Source organism: Gobio gobio (genome assembly GCF_949357685.1).
Source record: "Gobio gobio genome assembly, chromosome: 7".
Lineage (NCBI taxonomy): Eukaryota > Metazoa > Chordata > Actinopteri > Cypriniformes > Gobionidae > Gobio > Gobio gobio.
The window spans coordinates 7,420,926-7,445,915 of NC_137103.1; the positions used below are offsets into that span (position 1 = coordinate 7,420,926).

The window sequence follows — 24,990 nt, forward strand, 5'->3', positions numbered from 1 at the left end:
CAATGGAGGCCTTTCAGAGCATCAGATTTACACTAAAATGTCTTCATCTGTGTCTGAAGGTCTGACGGGTGTCCAACCACATGAGGGGAAGTCATTAATGACATTTTTGGGTGAACTAACCCTTTAATGCAGAAGAGAAGATCCGTTCTGCGGCTTCTCTTGAACAGAGCGATCTTGCGCCACAACAGTATTTATGTTTTTGAATTCCGTAAAAAAAGGACGTAATTTGAAATCTGAGACTTTGTTTCACATCAATAGTAATAAAGCACAAAGATTATTGTGCTTTATTGGATGGGAGGCGCGCTGTAATGTCCCGTTCATTCATCAACTGAAACAGGAGGACTAATCGATTCTTGGGATTTAAGAATCGATATTGTTTCGTAAAAGTGAGAATCGATTAAAATCGAGAAATCAATTTTTTTTTACCCAGCCCTAATAGATGGAGTTTAATCAACTCAAACAGCTTGTAAACATACCTTATCTCTAGCAAAACCTGCCATAACCGGTTTCCACAGCAGTAAGAGATTAGTCGTAATACAGAAGCGTTGTAGTGTGTGTCTTACGTGTTCCTGCAGACTCTGAGCGAGGGCCTGCTGCAGCTCCTGCTCCTCCCGCTCCTGCTCTAAGCTGTACTGCTGCACCCAGTCCAGCTCGCCCTGCACTCCTTCAGGCGTCTGGTTCTCCTTATTCTCATCCATGGTCAGATCTAGAGACTCCAGAGCGTCTGCACACAAACAGGACGTGCTCAGGGCTGAGAATAATCACAATCTACACTCACCTAAAGGATTATTAGGAACACCTGTTCAATTTCTCATTAATGCAATTATCTAATCAACCAATCACATGGCAGTTGCTTCAGTGCATTTAGGGGTGTGGTCCTGGTCAAGACAATCTCCTGAACTCCACACTGAATGTCAGAATGGGAAAGAAAGGGGATTTAAGACATTGAGCGTGGCATGGTTGTTGGTGCCAGACGGGCCGGTCTGAGTATTTCACAATCTGCTCAGTTACTGGGATTTTCACGCACAACCATTTCTAGGGTTTACAAAGAATGGTGTGAAAAGGGAAAAACATCCAGTATGCGGCAGTCCTGTGGGCGAAAATGCCTTGTTGATGCTGGAGGTCAGAGGAGAATGGGCCGACTGATTCAAGCTGATAGAAGAGCAACTTTGACTGAAATAACCACTCGTTACAACCGAGGTCTGCAGCAAAGCATTTGTGAAGCCACAACACACACAACCTTGAGGCGGATGAGCTACAACAGCAGAAGACCCCACCGGGTACCACTCATCTCCACTACAAAGAGGAAAAAGAGGCGACAATTTGCACGAAATTGGACAGTTGAAGACTGTAAAAATGTTTCCTGGTCTGATGAGTCTGGATTTCTGTTGAGACATTCAGATGGTAGAGTCAGAATTTGGCGTGAACAGAATGAGAACATGGATCCATCATGCCTTGTTACCACTGTGCAGGCTGGTGGTGGTGGTGTAATGAAGTGGGGGATGTTTTCTTGGCACACTTTAGGCCCCTTAGTGCCAATTGGGCATGGTTTAAATGCCACGGCCTACCTGAGCATTGTTTCTGACCATGTCCATCCCTTTATGAGCACCATGTCCCCATCCTCTGATGACTACTTCCAGCAGGATAATGCACCGTCACAAAGCTCCAATCATTTCAAATTGGTTTCTTGAACATGACAATGAGTTCACTGAACTAAAATGGCCGCCACAGTCACCAGATCTCAACCCAATAGAGCATCTTTGGGATGTGGTGGAACGGGAGCTTCGTGCCCTGGATGTGCATCCCACAAATCTCCATCAACTGCAAGATGCTCTCCTATCAATATGGGCCAACATTTCTAAAGAATGCTTTCAGCACCTTGTGGAATCAATGCCACGTAGAATTAAGGCAGTTCTGAAGGCGAAAGGGGTCAAACACAGTATTAGTGTGTGTTCCTAATAATCCTTTAGGTGAGTGTATGGTCACTCGTGAAGTTGTGTACCTGCAGGCTGTTTCTCTCCATCCAGCAGCTCCAGATGATGCGTGAGGTCCGGGCCGTCGTGATCTCCAAAGCCCGTGTCAGGGCTGCTGGTGGGCTCGTCCTCAGGGCATCCGGACAGACTGGTGTCGTGCCGGCTCAGCTCCAGCACCGCCGCCAGCATCTCCTCATCATTGATGCCGTTAAACTCTGAGTGCTCGTTGTGCTGCACCTGAGGGGGGAAGGAGATTAGATGTGGATTCATTTAGCTGAATATTTAAACAGGGTTCCCACTCTTTCATGAACACCAGATTCAAGGGCTTTCAAGGACTTTTTAAAGCACCTTTTAATTTAAATCAAGCACAATTAATACGATAAAGGTGGGTGTGTTACTGCCAATATATCAAATACCTACTGTACCTGTGTCTAGGGCTCACGGTCGCCATGACCACCGTGCCACCGGCGGTAGTGTGCACGTGACCTGACACACTGTATGAAATGCACAAAAAGTTTTGTATAGAATATAACATTTGCAATAGCAGTTGCTATTTATAACCTGTACCTTTTAGCTCTATGAGTTTTATAGACTAGCGTATAAAATAGCCAATTCATTAATCCTTCACACGCCATATATGGCGTTTCCTTTAGATGAGCGAGTTTGAGCGCGGCAAAATCCAGTTTCTTCTGCATTCCGCAAACTAATATCGTGTTGAGCAATGGACCTGGTTGGGAAACCAAATACTACATCGCCGATCTGGGATCATTTTGGATTTGTGCCTAACGAAAAAGGTGAACCTTTAAATAAGGATGAAGCCATTTGCCGGATTTGTAAAAACAAAATAAGTGTTAAATGGGCGAACACATCAAATCTCAAGAGCCATCTCCAATCATGCCATCCATCGGCGTTTGTACAAGTTATGTCCCGTGAACGCAAACGCCCAGCTGGTGGTCAGGTTGGTATTGGAGAGGCTTTCGCCAAACAGGCCAAATACAAACGAGAGAGTGACAAGTGGAAAATGCTGACGTATTTGGTTGTGGAGAATGCGCCGCTCCGCACTGGAGAAACCAGCCTTCAAAAAAATGCTCCAGTCGTTCGACAAACAGTATGAATGGCCAAGCAAGAAATATTTTTCGAACACTGTAATTCCCCAGTTATACACAGAAACGAAGCAGAACATAATGGCTGAACTGCAAGAAAGTGTTTTCTTTTCCACCACTACTGATATGTGGTCCAGCATTAACATGACTCCATTTATGAGTCTGACCGTGCATTTCATTACCAATGAATGGAATCTGAAGAGCAGTGCCTGCAGACTTCACTCACACCCGAAAGCCACACGGCGGAACATTTAGCTGAAACTCTCCTCTGTGCATTCAAGGAATGGGGATTAGATGAACGAAAACTTGCATCACCACAGATAACAGGGCCAATATAGTAGCTGCTGTTAAGAAGCCACAATGGCTGAACTGTTTCGGCCACAATCTTAACCTGGCCGTCACTAATGCAGAGACAGCCGAGAAGGAGAGGACATAAGTTTGTGCCGAAATATGGTGGCTGCATTCGCCCACAGCTGGCAGAGAAAGAGAAAACTTGGAGAAGAGCAAGAGGCCCTAAACCTACCAACACACAGTTTGATACTGGTGAGTTAGAAGAATTATGAAATGACAATATAGAATTCTTAAATAATTAGGCCTACATATTTTAATTAGAAAAATTCCATCAAATGTAATTGAATAATATTTTTCATATTTTAATTAAATAGCCTAATCCTTACATTTTTTACATAAGGATTATTCAATGAATTCTTTTAATGTTGAAGAAAATTATTTTTTGCGTGTGGAAGCGTGTGAAATGGTCATTTAGAGGTGGGCGAGATTGAATAGGCCTACTTCAATAAAGTGAAGTAGGTAATTGAAGTATACGCTTAAAAAATAACGAAGCTTTATATTTTTTATTTAGATTTATTTCTATGCTAAGGCTATGCTAATTATTTAGTACTTTACAGATACCTAGCCTATTTTAATTATAAAACACACTCGCTTTTTATGAAAACCGTGCAATTCTAAATTCATGGTGAGACATTTTGATAGAAAAGGCAAAAGGGAAAATAAATTAAGAACTTGGTTTGTAACAAAAAATGGTTTGTAATTTTGTTATCTCTTGTTCCTTCGATATACGCCAACAGGACTGCCCCACGCGATGGGGACGCAAACAAAAAATGATAGAGAATTTTGGAGCAAGCCCCCGCAATTAAAAGAGCACTGGATGACCGACGACATCAACACCTTAACCTGACAGGGCAGGACATTGCAGTACTCGAGTCGATAAGCAGCACTTAAGCCAGTTGCAGAATTCACAGATGTTTTATCGAATGAGAAAGTTGTTACTGCATCATCGGTTAAACCTGATCTAAGCCTGCTGACCAATGATCTCCTGGACCCTTCGCCAGAAGATAGTGAGCTGACAAAAAAACTCAAAGTAAAGATGATCGCTGTCAACACTCAAGCTGAGGAAGCATTGGATGCAGGGGAAGGAACCAGCGTCGCGCTGTCAAGAAAATGAATCTCGGACAACTACTTGGGAAGAGAAAAGCGAAGGCCACTATTCCAAAGACAGCGCGTGCAGACGAGGAGTTAACGCGCTATTTGCAAGAGGAGACCATTGATGCCAATGATGACCCACTTGTTTGGTGGCGGAACAATGAGGCAAGATACTTTCGGCCGCAGTTAAGAAAAAGTATTTTAACATATGCGCCACGAGCACACCATCTGCAAGCGCATTTAGTGCTGCTGGAACTATGGTAACACCAATGCGGTCCTCTCTTAAACCGGACAATGTCACATGTTAGTTTTTTTGTCAAAGAATTTAAAATCTAAATAGAAAAGCCAAGGTAGGCTTAAAGCATTTATGTTTACTAATTAGAAAGCTGAGTTCTAATTGTTTGCAGTTTTTATTCCCCTGCATGTTACGAATTCTGTTTGAAAGTTGCAACGATTTATAGTTTAATATTTAACTTTCTTATTTACCCGTTTATTTCACTTCATTATCTCTGATATTTAATTTATTTATTTAAATGTTAGCAGGCTGTGTTTCACTCAAGTGCTGTAATAAACACGCACGTTTGTTAACCGATGTTTGAGCCTAATTTTTTAAATCTCACAATATATATTTTTAAATGTGAATTGTTTTATTTAAAAGCAGACATTCAAGCTTTCTTTAAACATGTGTTTCATGTTTGTGTGATAAGTAGGCTATAGCGCAGTATTTTACTTCATTGTTTCAGTTTCAGTTTCATCCCCCGAACTCCACAAACACCGTGATCAATAACCACCGTCACAGCCCTACCTGTGTCTATCATTACTGCAGTAACGCGAAGGCATAAACTGACAACTAAAATACAATTTCCAATGAGGAAAAACTTCCAATTTTACAAAATCCAATGAGGAAAGAGGCTGGTGTACAAGATGCAGTTTGCAGCTCTTATTCCTGCTTTTAACATTTATTTCACACTAGTTTTAGTTTACTTTTTTATAAATCATTACTTAATTAAAACATCAAAATAGAGATAATATTGTATACTTGAATTTTCCAATTAAATGAAAAGATATGGACAAGTTAATTGTTAGGCATTAAAAGTATGCAAAATTATTTATTAAATCACCAGTACATGTACTTTTTTAAAAATCCATTTGAAGGCTTTTAAGACCTGCACATATATTATATTTAACATGTATAATCGCTGCCGTAATAACGGCCCATTTCAAATGTTTACGTGCTTTTCTCCTTTTTATTTTTTTGAGCGGTGATGAAATATTGCTCTTGTAAATACTTGCCAGCATTTCAGTAAGGAAAGTCTAGATCTTTAAAATGCATCCGAATTACAGCGAAGCTCAACCGTACGGTGACCAAAAAGGATATAAACAGTGAATTTTGAAGTGATCTCATCGTGAAAACTCAGATGGCAATTAAATGACCACACGTCCTTGGTGTTTGTCTATAAACAGGAGGTAATTCGGCCGAGGATTTTACGCGGGTGGTGGGAGAAAAACACTGACATTATGGATTCGGGCGGCAATAAAATCACAGACTAGCCCCTGTTAATGATGAAAATACCTTACGACCCCAGGAGAAACAATTACCGTCCGAATAGGGCTTTTGACAGTAGATGGCGCTTGCGGAACAGCAGAAATATATTGAAATAGCTTCCTCCTGTAATGCTGTTTTGTTCTGGCAGTTCATGCTTAATTCAAGCACTTTCAAGGACCCATGTTTGTTTTCAAGTACTTTCCAGGCCTTGAATCCATGCGTCTGAAATTCAAGAAATGTGGGAACCCTGTTTCAATACACACACACACTCCCAAAGAGCCCGTGGTGAGGACACCAGCCTCACCTCTTCCGTCCGGTCGTCTTCTGGATGATGTCTGCGAGCAACTTTTCTGACTAGCTCCTCCTCACTATCAGAGTCGCACAACACACTGCCCGAGCTCTCCGGCTTCTGAGAACCTTTCCTGTGGACCACACATGCACAGCACATGAGCACCAGCACATCCAGACTGAGCATAATCATGGCCAGAGGGGCGCGCTCTCACCGTAGTGTCGACGAGTTGACGGACTGGGACGTCTTCAGGGTCCTGGAGCTGAAAGGAAAGGAGCCGTTAGAGATGGTGAAGAACACTAAGCAGGAATGACCGTAGGAGAGCGAGCGAGGCTTACAGGGCGGTCTGTGCGCTCCAGCCCAGGCTGAGCGGGGGGCGCGTGCCGTCTGTGCAGTGGGACAGCAGCGTCAGGAACTTGGGGATCAGCACTTGCTGGCCCAGCTTGCTGTTTAAAGACAGCTGAGTGTTGTAGCTGTAGCGTTTGAGGTGAAGGATCAGGACCCTGCACACAGACAGTCACTCAGATCTTTGTTCTCAATGGCCCACAGGTCAAAGCGGGAGCATGAGCGTCTGTTGATGCCTACCTGGGAAGCCTGCTAAACTTGTGGGAGACCGTCGCGGCTTTTCCACTGCATTTTTCACAGGAATACTCGATCTCCTCCATCTGCAAACACACAGTCAGAAGGCATCGTCAGGCACAGGCGTTGAAGAATCAGGGAAAATAAAACTTCAAAACTGAACATTCAGTATGTGTGACAAAAGGGCTGAAGGAGTGGTTTCAAGTAAAGTTCGATTTGCATTAGATTGGTCTCATTTTTCTGCAAGTGTCGCACTTGTATATAAAATTAAAAAGCACAAATACAGCGGTTATCCCAGTACACAAAGCAGCACTGTGCAACTGTGGTTTTGCATCACCAAAAAAGGTCAAACAGTATTTAAAAGCTTTCAAAAAGTTGTATGCACTATGACGTTTAGAGGTCGTCCGATAGTGGATTTTACCGATACCGATAACTAGGTTGGACCGCACTTGCCGATAAATCGACCGATAGTTTTTAAAATGGATACTGGATAAAACATAATTAAAACGGTGCTGAACTTTGAAAATGTGCTAAATTAAAAACATAAATATGACAAAGTTCTAACAAATTCTTCAGAAAATAATTTAAACATTAATATATTACAGGTCAAATTTGTTTCTTTATCTATAATCTAGAAACATGCATTTACATTTCATAGGTAACACTATACAAGTCCCTATGGATGTATTAGCTTACATGAACTATATGCATTATGCATACATTTTTACAGCATGTATTAATATGAGCAATACAATTGTACGTTGATCATTCATGTTAGTTCATAGTGCATTAACCAAGGTTAACAGATGCAAATTCAAACTCAATTTAATGTTGAAATTAACATACTAACGATGAACAATACTTCCACAGCATTTATTAACCTTAATGTTACAAATGGAATCTTATTGTAGTGTTTCCATTTCATATAATCAAACAGTCTGCTTTTTTAGAAGGAGATTATCTAATAAAACACGAATGCGCTTCTGCTTTATGTTTCTGTCGGCAGCATGACGATACAGTTTGCGTTCTCACATCACTAATTGATGTGCAACATTTGGGTCGAAATTGCGTGTGTTTATCACATTGTTTAACTGCTTGAGACACTGCTAATGTTAGCGTCCTCTCAGCCTTGTTGACAAACATACACACTGCTGTTATTTAGCTGCTAATGCAGCATCTAGTCAAGAAATTAATTACTTTATAATTATTTGGCAACAAGTACTGTAGTGCTCTGTATTCATACCGTTTCGCTGGCATGTTTTAAACATCTGAAGTGTCAGTGCTATCAACTATCGGTGCCGATTAATCGGCAAAATCGATGAATCGGTCGACCTCTAATGACGTTTATCAAACACTGAACACAGAGGCGGTTCTGGATTCTTCCTCTGCTATTCAGTCACTTATGCGGTGTTCAGTCTACATGACACTAGGGATGGGCATTTTCACTAAATATTGTATTTGAATATTTTGAGCTTATAAAAATCCAATATTCGTTAATTTAAAATGACACAATTTTGAGAAAATTAGAGATTGAATTCAAGTTTGTCACCATTTTTGAATAAGCTTACGATAAGACAATATACACAACAAGCTTGCATCATATCTAAAGGGTTTCTTTCAGTTTAAAACAAAATATTTGTAAACAAAAAATATAGGCCTAAAGAACAGAAGCATTATAAGCTCAAGCAGCGCGAGCGGGGAAACAAACACTAATAAAGCAGAGCGCACCAGTTATCGTGCAGAACGTACATATACACTCGAGTTGGTTATTGTGTTTATATCGCTTCACATGTTCATGTTGAGAGAACATTAATATCATGATTATGATGATATTCTCGGGTGAGAAAACGCACCCGCTGACACAAATGCAGAGACAAAGACACCTGTTGAGTAAGTTTTGTCAAGGGTTTAAGGACAGAGAACACCGTTAGAAACGTCAAAGGAAGCATTTGTCTCGAGATCATTGTCCTGTCATACAAGTTATCTCGCTCTGTGCTCACCTGCACTCCTGATGCAGTGATGGACCGCCGTCTTTCCTCATTCGCCAGGGGCGTATTACAGAAACTGTCCATCTTAGGTCCTAACTTAAGATATGATTAAGTTAATTTAGCAAATCTTAACTTGATTTAGGTTTCTTATCCTATCTTACAAAGTCTCATCTTATCTGTAGTTAGGAAATCTTGAACCGCTCTATCGAGTTTGGTTATAAACCTAGAATCAAAATGGAGAAACAACGGCGTGATTGATGATGAAATTGATGAGCTCCGTTGAAAAGTTAAAGCCTGTTTTATAAATCACCTTTTGTAAAAAACAAAACGTTGGTCATTTGAAGAATGAGCGGTAATGCTGTGTGACGGCTCGTTGGCCTCTGTAATGTTGATCGCAATTCGTCAACTAACTGCAGAATCATGTGTGGTGGGAATCTCATTATTTACAAGCATTTTATCATCAAATCACAGCACATCCTCTGGGTCCTCCAAAAGTATCGCCACCATCAAACATCGCTGCTCTTCATCTTAATTAATAAACGTAACTCTTGAAAAAGGATTTTTTTACCGTTGGATTTCAAAAAGGTTTGACGTTAGGACACCAGTGGGGTTTTCCTAAAGCTAAGACAGCTCAGGCTTTTTTGTCGAGTTAGGATGCTTCTGTAACACCCGTTTCCGATCCATAGTTAAAATAAGATTAAGCATTTAGGAAAAGTCATTCTGTAATAGCATTTGTCCTAAATGCGGTTCTAACTGAAATAGCCGTGGTTAGCAAACACATAAGATAGGATTCTAAAGTTAAGATGTTTCTGTAATAGCCCCCTGGAGTTTGGATTTCATGTGATTTCTCATTGTGGTCGTGATAATATGATAACTCTGTATCATTAATTCATTTGATAAAAAGTAAATCATTTTAAATTTTCATTCAAGTACCTCCAAACATCTCGAGGCAGTCGATGACATTATGTGATCAAATGCATTCAGCTTAACGCTCCACAGCGTCACCCGGTGGATTTAGTTATAGCTGAGTTTTAGAGATTTATCATGGATTCACAGCCAGCAAAGCAACGTAATAAAATCCGAAGTGTTTTAATTTTTCTAATATTAATTACAGATCGAATATTCGACTACTCATGCACACCCCTTCGATGACATCAGCCTGATCCTTTGGCATTGGGCTGTGTTGGGATTCATAAAAAACAATGGCCGTTGGGACGTAAGAATCAATCATTTTCTCCCGTATAGTGCGTCATCCGAAGCCTACATTTTTCCCGGTTAGGGTTAGGATGTACTCCAATAGGAGCACAGAAGCTCTTCCGTACACCGCTTTCAAACATGGCAGAAGAAAAGACAGACAGTGGTACTGCTGATGCTTGGAGGAATCCTGCAATGCAGGAGGACGTTCAGGACAGAGCAGAAAATAAACGCTGGAGAAGGATAGTTCTTGTTTTGGTTAGTTAGCTGGTGTTTAGTGCTTTGGTCAGCGGGTAGGATGCAGTGGCTCACCCTGAAGAAGAGATCCAGCGAGTCCTGTATGGATCTCATTGGGAGCGTCTTCTTCCTGCGGGGAAGGTCGATGGACAGATCATTGAACTGCTCCCGCTTCGTCACCACCTCTCCACAGCTGAGGAAGAGAGGGCCGAGTCAGGCAACATGCAGCTCTTAAAGCTCATTATGGCTGATCGCTTCGCTGCCAGCTCACCTTTTACAGGTGATGGTGTGCTGCACTTCGAACTCCATGTTGACGGTGACAGGACAGGTGTAGACGCGCGAGGTGTCCGCCTCCTCCGCCAGCCGCGCGCTCTGAGGCTCATCCCAGGCCGAGGGATCGTTCTTCCAGCTTTTGTTGATCTTCTCCACGTCCTCCTTCAGCTGGTCCAGACACTGACTCAGGAACTCATGGGCATCCTGAGGAAACACAGCTGATTGGCACTTGCATCATATGAACATTACTTCATCTATTATGTACCCGTACACACCAAGAACTGTAACGATCACCATCCACAGCAATGGTCGATCATATTCTGTTTATTATAAGCACACTGCAGTTCATAATCCGCTTGATCTCTCATGTCTGAAAGTGATTTCAACAATATCTGTCTCACGTTGATTACCTAGACTCTGACCTCCGACTAATAATGAAACTAAAATATTTAAAAACTTCTTATAATAAAATGTCTGAGCGATACTTTGCCATAGTAATAGCACAAATCTACGTTAAACGCACTAAAATTGAGAACACAATATGGCTCAATGCTCTTATCAAATCACATAAGACTAAGATTTAATGAAGTATATAGTCTATTTGAATGTAATATAGAGACACTATCACAACAAAAAAGGAGTCGAGTCCACTTTAAAGTTCAGATACAGGTCCATTTGCACACAGAACAAGGGTTGTGCTCTTCATTTACAAAATTAAGTCTCAATCCTGTGGGAATATTAGGGCTGGGTATTGACAAATGTCACGATTTGATTTCTATACACAAGATTTCCAATTTGGATTGCTTTGGAGATATGCATCTCAGGTACAGTACACAATCTCTCAACTAATGCTGTAACCCATACATGGGTGTACATTACTGCAGGCTAAAATTAACTACTGTAAATACAAACATTTAAATCACACCCAAGATATAATGATAACTTTACAATTACATGTTTACATTTCAAGAGTAGAAATGTTTATTTAAATAGTGGCTGTCAAAAATGTACAGATTAATTCAAACATGCATTACATATTGAAGAAGATTAAAAGATTATAATGAATATGTAATGTGGGGCGTACATTTATCAAAATGCTCCTAGAGTTGATTTTTCTAACTCCCCAACGGGTTTATGGACACTGGATATGGTTTTATCTGTAAATGTGATGTTACGTGACGTTCACAAGCTGTTTTACTGACGCCTTTCTGCGGTTCTGATTGAGTGATCCCATGTGACGATACAGATTTCAGTAAGTTGTCCTGTATCTTTTAACACACGTTCAGATGCTCATTTGTGTTTATTTCATGCTGTATAGCGGAGATGATCCGTTCACGTGAGCTGCGCTACTGCGATCTCTCACGGCACATTAAACAGCCACAAAACTATTTTTTTAATTTCGTAATAAAACGGTTAAAAAAAAAAAAATTGAAATCGGTTTCATTTCAAAAGCACAACCATTCTTGCGTTTTTCTTTTTTTTTTTGAACGGAAGGGGCAATACAATGAGAATAGGAGGACTAATAAATCCTTTGGGATTTAACAATTGAGATCGGTTTGTAAAAATGAGAATCAATTACAACGGAGAAATAATTTGTTTACCCAGCCCTACTGGATATTATTCCTCTATGTTAACACAAAATATAACATTACAAATATAATTATTGTCCTGTGTGTGAACAGGCCTGAAACAGAAAGGAAGATGTGCCATGTCTTACATTCTGCATGTAGCCAGAGAAGCGCTCAGCGGTTGAGGAAATGGCGTTCTTCACTCGCCGTAGAAGATCTTTCTTCACTTCTGGGGGGGAAATGTCTTTCTTAGCCAGCAGAAGAGCAAACCGCCTTCATATGGACACAAGAGAAAAACATCAACAAGTGTGTAAACGGTTTTCATTATACGTGAACTTTGAGGAGTGTGTGAAACGAGTGGCTATATCAGGGGGAAAGGCATACTTCAGAAGGGCGTTGACGGGCACCCTCTTCCACTGGATGCCCTGCTTCAACAGGTCGTTGGAGAACGAGGGCAGGCTGAAGAGAGACTGCAGTATGGCGTTCATATAACAGGTGTTCCCAAGATTGGAGAATCTAAAGGACAAACAACAGGAATGGCATAAGCTGAAGACAAAGTCGATCAGAGCACTCTGGGCTTTTCAGAAGGAGGGGCTTTTGTAGACAGACTGGGACAAGAGGTGCTGCAGTAATGTACAGGACGTGAATAAGGACCAATCGAGAGCTCTGTTAAGCTGTGTTTGCGTCCACACAAGGCAAATCCATGTCCATATTCTGGGTTTAATGCTCTGAGTGAATCCCAGACGCTCACCCTTGCAGCGGAGGCTGAGGCTGAGCCAGTGCGGATGGTCTTGGTTTGTTCCAGCCACCGTAGTCCAAAGTTGGGCGCACCTTCTTAAAGGGAGTGGAGTGATTGGGTAACATTAGGCTTCTTTTGGCAGATGGACATTGGCCTGTACTGCTGGGCCTGAAATGAAGAGTTAGGAGCACAGGGTCAGATCTCATTACATTCAGCAGGAAAGCCATGCACTCATTTCAGTCTCAAAATATGAGAAATCACAACAGCTCTTAGCTCGAGATAGACATAACTAGGCCTGACGAGATAGTCATTAAATCAAACGATAAAAAAAGAGCTCTATAATTTCCAGTGTCCGTTTTTATATCCATTTTTGCCGAGCGTTACATTATATGATCACGCTCTTATACATGTAAATGCTAAGCGTGACAAGACAAGAGAATGAGCTGTATGCCAATGTCCTGTCTGTGTGTGTGTGTGTGTGTGTGTGTGTGTGTGTGTGTGTGTGTATGTCAATATCCTGTCTGTGTGTGTGTGTGTGTGTGTATGTATGTCAATGTCCTGTCTGTGTGTGTCTGTGTGTGTGTGTATGTCAATGTCCTGTCTGTGTGTGTCTGTGTATGTCAATGTCCTGTCTGTGTGTGTCTGTGTGTGTGTGTGTGTGTGTGTGTGTGTGTGTGTGTGTCTGTGTATGTCAATGTCCTGTCTGTGTGTGTGTGTGTGTGTGTCAATGTTCTGTCTGTGGCTGCGTCTCATGTCAGCTAATCGAGGGACACACACACACACACTCGACGCACAGACAGACTGGCGTCAGTCTCCTGAGTTCTCCACATCGAGTTCTCTTTTGCTCTTGAACAAACAATAACAACAACACAGAATTATGAGTACTCATATTAGGAGTCTTAAATTAGTTAAATAACGTCTTAAATGAACTTAAGAGTTGTGAGGGGATTAGATGTGCGGGATTGGCCGATCTTAAAGTGACAGGAGCACTGATGATGTCATTAATGTTCATCAAAGAACAACGGGAACAGAGAAAAGTGTAGCTTTAATGATGATTAATCTATATTTCACTTATTATTTATGCAGTTAAGAAAGGTGTTTGATAACTATTACATTTCTGTATATGTGTAACAGGGAAGGCCAAAGGTAAAAAATAACATTCATTATAAAGGGTTTATGTAAAGATTGTTAACTTAAATTAAAAGTTGTTTTTTTAAAGCCTAATAAATGTTGAAATTGTGAGCTTTCAGTTATACTGTAATGTAATGTCATTAATGTTTCATAGAGACATCAGTGATAAAAAGATGACAATACAACACATTTAAAATATGCTGTCAATAAATTGTTGCTACATTAATTTGGAGAGTAACTGAAATTACAATATCAAAACATTAAAAACGTATTAATCGGGATTAATTACAGAAAAAAAAATGTTTTTTTAATGGATTCCCAGCACTAGCTAAAACACAATCATCCGCTGCAGTTTTCCAGCTGTTTATTCAAGTGCATTTGTTTGTTCACAGACTGAGAGTCCATTACTTTTATGGTTTTGGTTGTTTGTTCATTTATTGTGGATATTTAAAATGCTTTCAGTGTTAAATAGTCTTTAGAAATAAAAGTGTATTGATCTTTGAAAAGGTGTACCTGCATTATTATGCCATTATCATTTATTTTAGATGAAAATACGACAATATTATCATTTATCGCAATACTTTCTTGGCCAATTTATCGTCCAGCAAAATGTGTTATCGTGACAGGCCTAGACATAACTGATGATGTCAAGACTTGTGGATCAGGGATGAATTCAGCACAGGATGAACGGATAAGACTTATGGGCTGGCTCTTTTAAACTCATTTGTTTGTGAACTACACTGGGCAACTGAAGACAATGCTCAGGCTCTTTACCTGTCCAGAAACGAATGGGTCTGTGTGTAGTCTTTACTTCCTGTTCTGCTCCCATAAAAGGATGTTGGCTGAAGAGGAGCAGGCGTGTGTGGAGCTGAGGGAGTAAAGCAATGAGCATGAGTGCCAAAGCCCAGGGGGACGCAGACACTGTAGATAAACCGTGAACAGAGCACTGACCAGACGACCGGTTCTCCTCGGACTGCTTCAGCTTCTCTTTGCAGCTGAGCAGGAACTTCCTGGAGGCGTCGGTGATGGCCTTATTGTTGCTGGAAAACAGAGAAATCAAGCTTATTCTCATTTAACTACAAAAGGTGGAGATTTGTAATGTTTTGGTAAGAAGTCTCATGTTCACCAAGTCAGCATTTGATCAAAAATACAATAAAACAGTGAAATATTAAAGATAAATGTCTTCCATGTGAATATATAGTAAAGTGTGATGTATTCCATCATTACTCCAGTCTTCAGTGTCACATGATCCTTCGCAAATCACTCTCATATGATGATTTTGAAGACACATTTATGATTATTATCAGTGTTGAAAACAGTTGTGCTGCTTTATATTTTTGTGGACATTTTTTGAAAAGCATTTATTTGACAATTTTCTTTGTAACACTAGGTGTGTTTACGTGGAGCACTGTAATCGGTTTAAAAGTCCAATCCGAATGAAAATGCTCCAAATAACACCTCAGTCGGAATAAAAATGGCCAATCCGAATGAAAATGCTCCATATAAACACCTCAGTCGGAATAAAAATGGCCAATCCGAATGAAATTGTAATTGTTTTGAGAGAGGTGGGATAAAGCTTTCCATGAACCGATCAAACGAAAGGTTCACGTCTCTCTGTGAGATGATATACAGCGCCTCTACCACTGAAGAGTGTGTGCCGCGCTCACACAGGCTAATGTTCACAAGAGAGGAACGTCCATTTTTCTGAGGTATTACACTTTTTATTAAGTTATGAACCTAATGTTGGAATAATGACAGACATAGCCTGACTACAGCATCTCATCTTGACAGTGTTTGTCCTAGGCTTCAACTGCGCCTGACAGAAGAATTCATTTTTCTGAGGTGATTCTTACACTTTACAACAAATAATAAATAGCTTCTATAAAACTGTATAAGTCCTGGTGGCCGTTGAGAGTTGCCATGGAAACGGGGAACATTCAAGCTGCTGGAGAGGACGTGTCGACAATTCTCCCGTTTCCCGTAAGAAAAGTTCAACAACTGCTTCAAATTGATTAAGTAACATTACCCACAGTCTACTTTAATAACCTTTGTTAATATTTATACCTCTGTGATCTTTCGCTAATCATCTAAAATATCTATGCGTTTAGTACTAGTGCAGATCACGTCTTGAATGCTTTCATTCATGCTTCACCGCAAATATCCTGTTTTTATGAATAATTTGGGTGCATTTTATTGTTAATTTTTGTGTTTTTCAAAATAAATGAATTGACTTTGATTCCGCATTCATCATTCACAGCTGTTGAAATAGCCATTGTATAGGACATAAATTAGGTTAAACTACTGCATATCCGCCCACAGAAAAATAAATAAATATTAAAATTACCAACACAGAACTGTTGATCCACGAACGTCGCAGTTAACGTTACGATTTCTGATGCGACAGACAAACTGTGCTGAAAGTCAGCAGATGTAAACCCCAGACCGGTTTAGATCACGTCTCATGTAAACAGTTCACCGAGTCTTTCAATCGGAATGACAAAAAAAGTGCGCATGTAAACGTGGCTACTTGATCAATTTAATGCATCTTTGCTAAATAAATTAATTGTCAAAACAAAAAAAAAGAACAAGAATCTTAAACTGGGCTCAGACTTTAAATCTGATTTATTCCCCATTTACCTCTCCCAATAACTAAAAAAAAACTACCGGAAATTTGGTAATGTGGCATTTCTTTGTTGTTTAGAATCAGTATTCTTGTAATTCTATTGTCTTTTACTAGTTTAATAAAGAACACGATTCATCTTTTGTCCAAACATACCGAATGATCGACTTTTACGTACGCCAGATGACCTGTAAATGCGGAAAAACGGTTTCCATTGCAGTTTTGTGAAACTTTCCTTTTTCGAATAGCCTGAAAAACCACCTCATGCGAGCGTTTTTACTATTTTTGCGATATAGCTACGTTTCCATTGGGCGTATTTTCAAGTCGCAATTTCAATTGGCACAACCAAAATAATGTTCTTCTGCAAAATGCATGCAGTTTAACCACTAGAGGGCCAAAAGTTACATGGTGAGCATAGTGACAGAGATATTTTAATTATATCTCGTAGCGTGTGTGATGTGCTACGACCGTCAAATGTGTACTTGCTTGAGATTGCGAAAGACAGATTTGCATGATGTAACCAGTTTTGATAATCTGTTAGGATTTAAAACCTCCTGAGACCGGCTTCACGAAGGCCTAAACTTCTGCACAGTAGCCTCAGACTGACTTGCGTTCACGCAGAGAGGAGACGTGTACCTGGAAGAGTCGTTCTCTTTGGGATAGTCCTCCGTCAGGTCTCCATCAGAGCTCATCAGCCTCTTCCTCTTCTCACTCCTACAGGACGGCAGGTGCTTTTAGTGGGGCTCAAGGATATTAATATGCTTTTCAACCAGTGTTCATTTCGTTGACGAATAATTTGTCATAATTTTCGTCAACAACCTTTTTTCACTGACGAAATCGAGACGATAACTAAATAAAAACTAGTGTTGGATGACAAAAACTATGAGGAAAATCAACTGTCGCTTTCGTCAGCAGATAAAAACGAGATGTAAATGTTAGTGAGGGTGGATTAGGGCAGAGATGGGGTCAGAACTGATGATCTGTGTCACAGATGCTGATCTAACCTCTGGAAAACACGGCTCATCCCCAATCCAGCTCCAGAGCGCCTCAATCAATAACACACATTTATGCCAGAATATTGCTTATGAACTAAAGCTGATGAATAATGACTGTGTTTACTTTACCATGTTTATATAGTAATATGTTTTAGACGGTTATAACTGCATATTTTATCTCCTGAACTTGAATGAGCTCCTGCAACTGCAATAGAGGCGCAGATATTTCAAAATAAGAGTCCTGGTGTATTTCCAGCTTATCATTAAAAGTCACGCATTATATATTCGTTTTTGCTTACATAATAAACTGTATTTAATTTAATTCCCATTTAATTCATATTCAGGAGGAAAGACCAGTATTTGACACACATATTCAATAAAGTATCAGGGTTATAATAGTTCACTAAAACCATTAAACAAAACTGAATTACTTGAAATTAAATAAACGTTAACTGCAATAAAAAAAATTAAATAAACAAACTTGTTTGAAGCTTTAGCTTAACCTGATATGGCCTACTGACTAAAACAGAAATACAAAGTTATAAAAACTATAGATGTTTTTAAAAAACAAACAAAAATGTGAATTGAGCCCTTTCGTGTATTTTTAATGTCAAAAACAAAATGTAATTTCAAGTGACAGTCGGTTATGTAATGCTTAATTTAACTAAACTCATTAGATTTTAGGAGACTAAAATCTTATGATATTTAGTCGACTAAAGCTAAACTAAAATTAAAAACAATTCAGGTGACTAAAATATGACTAAAACTAAATGGCATTTTAGTCAAAAGACTATGACTAAAACTAAATAAAAATTTGCTGTCGAAATTAACACTTGTTTCAAGTCAACAAAACCTCAAATTAAACACTGTACACACTTTCTAGAGTCAGTGTCCCCATATCTAAAGGCATTGGCGGGGTAAATGCGCACCTGTTCTCTGAGAGGCCGTTGCGTCCGGGTGTGGCCGTGACCCTGCTGGGGCTCCCGAGGGGCTTTCGGGGCGTCCCGTCCTCTCTGCTGTCCAGACTGGGCCGTCTCGGAGTGGACTGAGAGCAACAATAGGTCAGTCAAACAACATTCAGACGAGAGTTGATGAGCATTTGAGGGCGTGTGATGCTGTGCTACCTGCTTATCTGATGGAGAAAGGCCAGAGTCGTTCTGTGCTGCGCGGTTCCCAAGAACCAATCCAAAACTAGCACTCCCCTGGTTCGTCTTTAAAACTAAATGAAGGTCAAAAAAACGACAAGCGCAAAAGTTAACACTGCTCCAGAAAGAACAGACGGCCATGTGACCGCTAGAAAACATGCCGGGCAGAGAAACATACCTGCTGGTTTACCGAGCCGGACCTTTTCAAGGTATTCCTTCATTTTTTTGGCAACCAACATGGTCAGTTTGTCCATCATCACAACACTCGAGTCTTTCAGAGTCAAAGTCACGCGGTTTGGGCCGTGCGCTTGATACCACGAAACCTGCTTTACATTGTGATTCAGCTGTAATAAAGCAAACATAAAATGAGTTAACCCAAATGTCTAAACCTCTAAAAGATGAACGACCTCTCACTAAATCTCCTCCAGTCCCTGTCTCTGATATTTTACAGTTTATCCAGTAAAAGTCTTAGTATAACTGTCCTTCACGTGTCTTTCTGCTGTCGAATCTGCTCTGGTTTCATCAAGTACACGCAATAACTGATATTGTTAGTTATATTTCAAGATCAACACTTACTGGACTGAAGCAGGTTTACTTGACTATCCATCAGTTATTAGACAAATCATGGGTGGCATCCCAACTCTACTGTTATAAAGATCTCATTTTGACTTACATTACAAGCATCAGAATGTCATCCATAATATCAGCATTAGGGCTGCATGATATTGAAAAAAAGATCTTACATTGTGATATTTTGTATTTCTGTGATACATATTGCGATATAAAAATTGCACCAGATGATTTTTGTAGGGGAGTGAATCTGCATAGAAAATAATAAACACAAGCATAGATAAATACAATAGAAGATAGATAATATTGAAACCAGTGTTCATTTCGTTGACGAATAATTTGTCATAATTTTCGTCGACAACCTTTTTTCACTGACGAAATCGAGATGATAACTAAATAAAAACTAGTGTTGGATGACGAAAACTATGACGAAAATCAACTGTCATGTTCGTCAGCAGATAAAAAGGAGATGTAAATGTTAGTGAGGGTGGATTAGGGCAGAGATGGGGTCAGAACTGATGATCTGTGTCACAGATGCTGATCTAACCTCTGGAAAACACGGCTCATCCCCAATCCAGCTCCAGAGCGCCTCAATCAATAACACACATTTATGCCAGAATATTGCTTATGAACTAAAGCTGATGAATAATGACAGTGTTTACTTTACCATGTTTATATAGTAATATGTTTCAGACGGTTATAACTGCATATTTTATCTCCTGAACTTGAATGAGCTCCTGCAACTGCAATAGTAAGGCGAGATTTCAAAATAAGAGTCCCAGTGTATTTCCAGCTGGTTTATAATTAAAAGTCACGCATTATATATTGTTTTTTGGTTACACAATAAACTGTATTTAATTTCATTCCCATTTAATTCATATTCAGGAGGAAAGACCAGTATTTGACACATATTCAATAAAGTATCAGGGTTATAATAGTTCACTAAAACCATTTAAAAAAATCTTCATTACTTGAAATTAAATAAATGTTAACTGAAATCAAATAAAAAGCACAGCTTTAGCTTAACCGGATATGGCCTACTGACTAAAACAGAAATACAAAGTTATAAAAACTATATAGATGTTTTTAAAAAACAAACAAAAAAGTGAATTGAGCTCTTTCGTGTATTTTTAATGTCAAAAACAAAATGTCAAAATGTAATTTCAAGTGACAGTCGGTTATGTAATGCTTAAATGATGAATGTATTACAATTTAACTAAACTCATTAGATTTTAGGAGAATAAATCTACTGTAGTGCCACGAGATCTCGCGAGACTAAACTGTGACGAGATTTCTCGTCGAGGTGAAAAGCTGTCTCGTGTCATAATGTCATGACGGAGTGTGAGGGTGAAGGTACGATAGAATAGGCCAACACTACGTTTACATTACACATCCACTCTAGCTTTGCTTTTTATATAAATAAAAACTATTTAATTCAGGCGGATAACGGTCGCTTCAATTCCATCAGCTCACCCAGCACGAGCTGATTGAGTCGCACGCGCAGCACTGATCACGTGACGAGAAGACATTGAGCGTGTTATGAGTGTGTGTTACGGGTGTTAGTGAAGCCAGCGCTCGCATTGTACGAGTGTGTGTTACATGCTAGTGGACTCGACCGCGGGGAGTTTATATTTTAAAATGCGCGTTCAGCACCGCTTCCTATTGCCAGAGTATGCACGATCGCGAAATTTAAAGTGAAAGTAAACGCGAGCGCACATTCAAACGCGATTTCAATACGTTTAGGGCTGCAACGACGCGTCGACGACGTTGACTACGAAAATACGTCGACGTGCGTGAAATGCGTCGGCGGCACATTATTTACGTTCTAGACATATTGAAAATGATCATTTATCATATAAAGCCAGACCGCGACATTCAAAAGTGTGGGAGTACTTTAAACAGAAGCCGAATAAAACTGTGCTTTTTTCGCTCTGTAACGCCGGTTTCACACTGCGCGCGGTGGCAGAGCAGGAGCTGTGTGTGTGTGTGTGGAGAGCGGGAGCTTTCACTCTGCAGTCAGTGTTGCCAAGTCCGTGTTGTTTCCGCCGCGGGCTGTGTCTCATGTCCGCGGGTTGAAGCGATCCCAATTATGTGATATTTAGCCCCGGGAATGAGAATTTTAGCAGGCAGCCCTGCAAAAAAACACACATATTTAACCCCCCGAACGCAATGTTTACCAGAGAACCTCCCCGAAACGCGATTGGGCTTGTTTTGGGCTAGTTTTGAGTAACGAATGGGTGGGTTTTGTTGTGTAAACCTGGCAACCCTTCCAGTGTTCTCTCGCGCAGCTGAACCGTGGCGCGTGTATTGCAACAGACGGTCACATTTTCCGGGTTTCTTCTCCGACCCCAGTACGTCTCGTGCTTTTATTTATTATGGGCTGCATATATCTGCTGTATATGCGACCTGGTTCCCCTCTGTCCCAAACACATATGCATAATAACATGCTGTATAAAGGTAGTTTACATGATTAAAGTAACATTACAGTTAAGATATGCCTCTAGCTTTAATCATTTAAATGTGTCTTTGAAATTTGGGCAAAAACTTCTGGTAGCTTTAGTCGTTGTTTATGCACATGTATCTTCAAAATAGACGACTAACTAGTTATACTATATTAACACTATGCTGAAAGCTCCTGTATGTGAACCTTTTGCAGATAAATGCAAGTGCATTTTCGTTTACTATTGACACAAATCAATAAGTAAATCATACTCAACTACTATAGTAAACAACTTTTCCTGATTAGGCCTACACTGTATATATTTTATGATGAATAGTATCATTATATATTATGTTTAAAAAGCTTCTTGTGTTCATATATTTCATTATAAAATGGCATACTATGTACACTACCCTTCCTGAAATACAATTAATATTGTCATCATTCATTGATTTCATGTTAAAATAATATACAAATTCACTACCCTCTTTGAAATACAATAATCAGTAAAAAAAAAGAATCATAAAATTAATCCGTAAAAATAATCGTTAGATTAGTCGACTAATCCGTAAAAATAATCGTTAGATTAGTCGACTAATCCGTAAAAATAATCGTTAGATTAGTCGACAGAAAAAATAATCGTTAGATTCGTCGACAGAAAAAATAATCGTTAGTTGCAGCTCTAAATACGTTCCCGCTGTTTGAAAGCGGCTCCCTGAGGCATGCGAATATCTCCCAATATAAAAGCTATCCCGTTGTAACCATCTCTTAGCTCTGTATCGCGCTTAAAGATAAATTTGGTCTCTATGTGCACTTTGAATATTGAGTACTTTGATTTTGGTTATTGTTTGCACTTAATATGATAATTTTGAGGGAAGGAGTTCAGTTAGGAGGTCAAAAGAAGCTCATGTGCAGTTCTAATGTCTAAAGAGACAATCATACAGGAAAGAAGCCAGTTGAGTTTTTGCCAAAACCTTTACAGTGCTTGAGTATTGTTGTCTTTGACGGCATATGATAATTCATACTCAGAAAGTAGAATTGAAATGACATTCATTACAAGATGATGAGTTCAATCTAGGGCTGCACGATTCTTGCTAAAATGTGAATCACGATTTTTCTCCATGGGAATGGAGATCACGATTCTCTTACACGATTCTCATGTTTTCTTATACTTTAAAAAAAATTAATCAATTTTAAATAAAAGTAATTAGTTACAATTAAATTAATGTAGAAACAACAAATGTAGACAGACTAGATGTAAATATATGCTTACTGTTTATTTCTATTTGTATGATTATTTAATATCTTGCCTTGTGGAGAGAGGGTTTTTGTTGTCTTATTTCGTTGTTTCATTTTGTTTTTGCGTTTTTGTAAAAAATGAAAACTATAAATAAAATATTTAAAAAAAATGTTATAAGAAAACGCTTAACGTGGCTTAATGTACTAAGACAGTGTTACAGACATCCCAACCTAAAAAAAGTCATTTCAGGGAGGTCACTTTTACTATTTACATAAGCTGCTTATACTATTTATGTAAACTGCTTTTATTTATATTTCATTGCAACTTTAAACAGGTCTAAGGAGTTTGTTGTTTTCATGTAGCCTTGGCAACTAGCCGACCTGAAAAATATGCACATGAAATGAAACTTGTTTAACTCAAACATAACAGTAACAAACTGTACAGCGTGCAAGATTGTCATTATGTCTATACTTTATACTTTAGTTTTTTGGGGCACTCTCCCTCTGCCATGGCGCTCCAGTTTCTAGATACACTGAACTGATTAATTCGGTTCGTGAGAAGAGATAAAAGCCCGCCCACACTGACAGTTGATTGGTTGACTTACCGAAACAAGCCAATCAGGACGCTCTCCGTCTGACATGCGCAAGGTCTCTCGCTCTCTCTCTGCCGTGCGCGCGTGCACAGTTTGCGGTTAATTTTTACCTCTTACCGCTACAAATCTGACTCCGTTTAGATCTGCTCTGCTCTTGTTACACGCCAGTAACAGCGAAACATGGCCAATGAGGGAGAGGAGAGAAGTGGAGATTGATGATTGATTGGTTAGTGTTTTGTTATTGTGTGAGTGTGACAAGCTCTGGTGTGACCAATAACGCGTGAACGCAGCATGATCTGAGGGAAATACACGGAAGAGAATCGCCAACATTAAGAAATGAGATCGCATTTATGTTTGAATCGAGATCGTGATTTTTTTTTCCATTAATCGCGCAGCCCTAGTTCAATCATTTCAAATGCACCTGCAAAAATTCTCTCTAGTCATGCATTTCATCATTGAGGATTTCTTAAAAATACTATGTAAAAAATATCGTCTCGTCCTCGTGAGATAAGCGTCTCGTCACACCCCTAAATGAAGTGTTTTGCAATAATAGCCTAATAATAGGGGTGTAACGGTACACGTATTCGTACCGAACCGTTTCGGTCCAGGGCTTTCGGTGCGCGCGTGTGTACCCAACGGTTATGAATGCAATCTTTAACAGTTAAAAGTCGGCTTGTTTTAAGCGCGGAACACACTTCAATCCTAGTTCCCACACGAACATTAAGTATTCAGTCTATTTTATCACGAAATTCAAACGATAAATGGCGTTTTGACGCTCTTTAATGTGACGACTGATCACTGTATAGGCCCGTCAATTCAAGCGGCCGCGGCGCGCGTGTGAACGCGATCATCTCTTCCAGAAGAATAAACATGAATTAATATCTTAAGGCATGTTGAGAAAAACACTTATTGAAACGTATCATATGTTGTGTAATCGCTCAGTGTTTCAATCGCGGAAAGACGTCAAACAGCTTGTAAACAATGTCACGCAGCATCATTTACCTCAGAAGTTATTTAGTGTCCACAGCTGTTAATTCACTAGAGAAATACACTCTTTCACTAAATATATGCACTAATATGGAATGCAACAATACAGTTAGTCCACGGTTCAATACATACATCGGTTTTTAACCACGGTTTTGGGTTCGGTTCGGTTCTGATGGCTTGTCACATCAGTTTTTTGTTATTCTATTCTCAAGCGACAGGAACAGCAATAGGTTAAGGAGAAAAAAGACTATTTTTTATTGCAATACTCTCTTTATTTTACTTAAAATAATTGAAAAACCTTACTTAAACTTAAAACTTTACTTAAAAAAAAACCTTGT

The 24,990-nt window shown here is 39.6% G+C and overlaps 1 protein-coding gene across 2 annotated transcripts in view; it reads right to left on the reverse strand.

The window, feature by feature from the left end:
* Positions 1-24,990, reverse strand: part of usp37 (ubiquitin specific peptidase 37) — a 34,696-nt gene that overhangs the window by 6,411 nt on the left and 3,295 nt on the right. For both annotated transcript variants that reach the window (XM_079822078.1, XM_079822079.1), the window contains exons 3-19: positions 19,002-19,167; positions 18,803-18,897; positions 18,608-18,723; positions 17,320-17,397; positions 15,015-15,103; positions 14,838-14,931; positions 12,945-13,100; positions 12,578-12,709; positions 12,343-12,466; positions 10,624-10,829; positions 10,428-10,545; positions 6,940-7,019; positions 6,693-6,857; positions 6,569-6,616; positions 6,370-6,487; positions 2,003-2,210; positions 564-724 (exon numbers count right to left, since the gene is read on the reverse strand). In XM_079822078.1, coding sequence (XP_079678204.1) covers positions 564-724; positions 2,003-2,210; positions 6,370-6,487; positions 6,569-6,616; positions 6,693-6,857; positions 6,940-7,019; positions 10,428-10,545; positions 10,624-10,829; positions 12,343-12,466; positions 12,578-12,709; positions 12,945-13,100; positions 14,838-14,931; positions 15,015-15,103; positions 17,320-17,397; positions 18,608-18,723; positions 18,803-18,897; positions 19,002-19,167 — 2,154 coding nt within the window. The remainder of the gene's footprint in view (positions 1-563; positions 725-2,002; positions 2,211-6,369; positions 6,488-6,568; positions 6,617-6,692; positions 6,858-6,939; positions 7,020-10,427; positions 10,546-10,623; positions 10,830-12,342; positions 12,467-12,577; positions 12,710-12,944; positions 13,101-14,837; positions 14,932-15,014; positions 15,104-17,319; positions 17,398-18,607; positions 18,724-18,802; positions 18,898-19,001; positions 19,168-24,990) is intronic.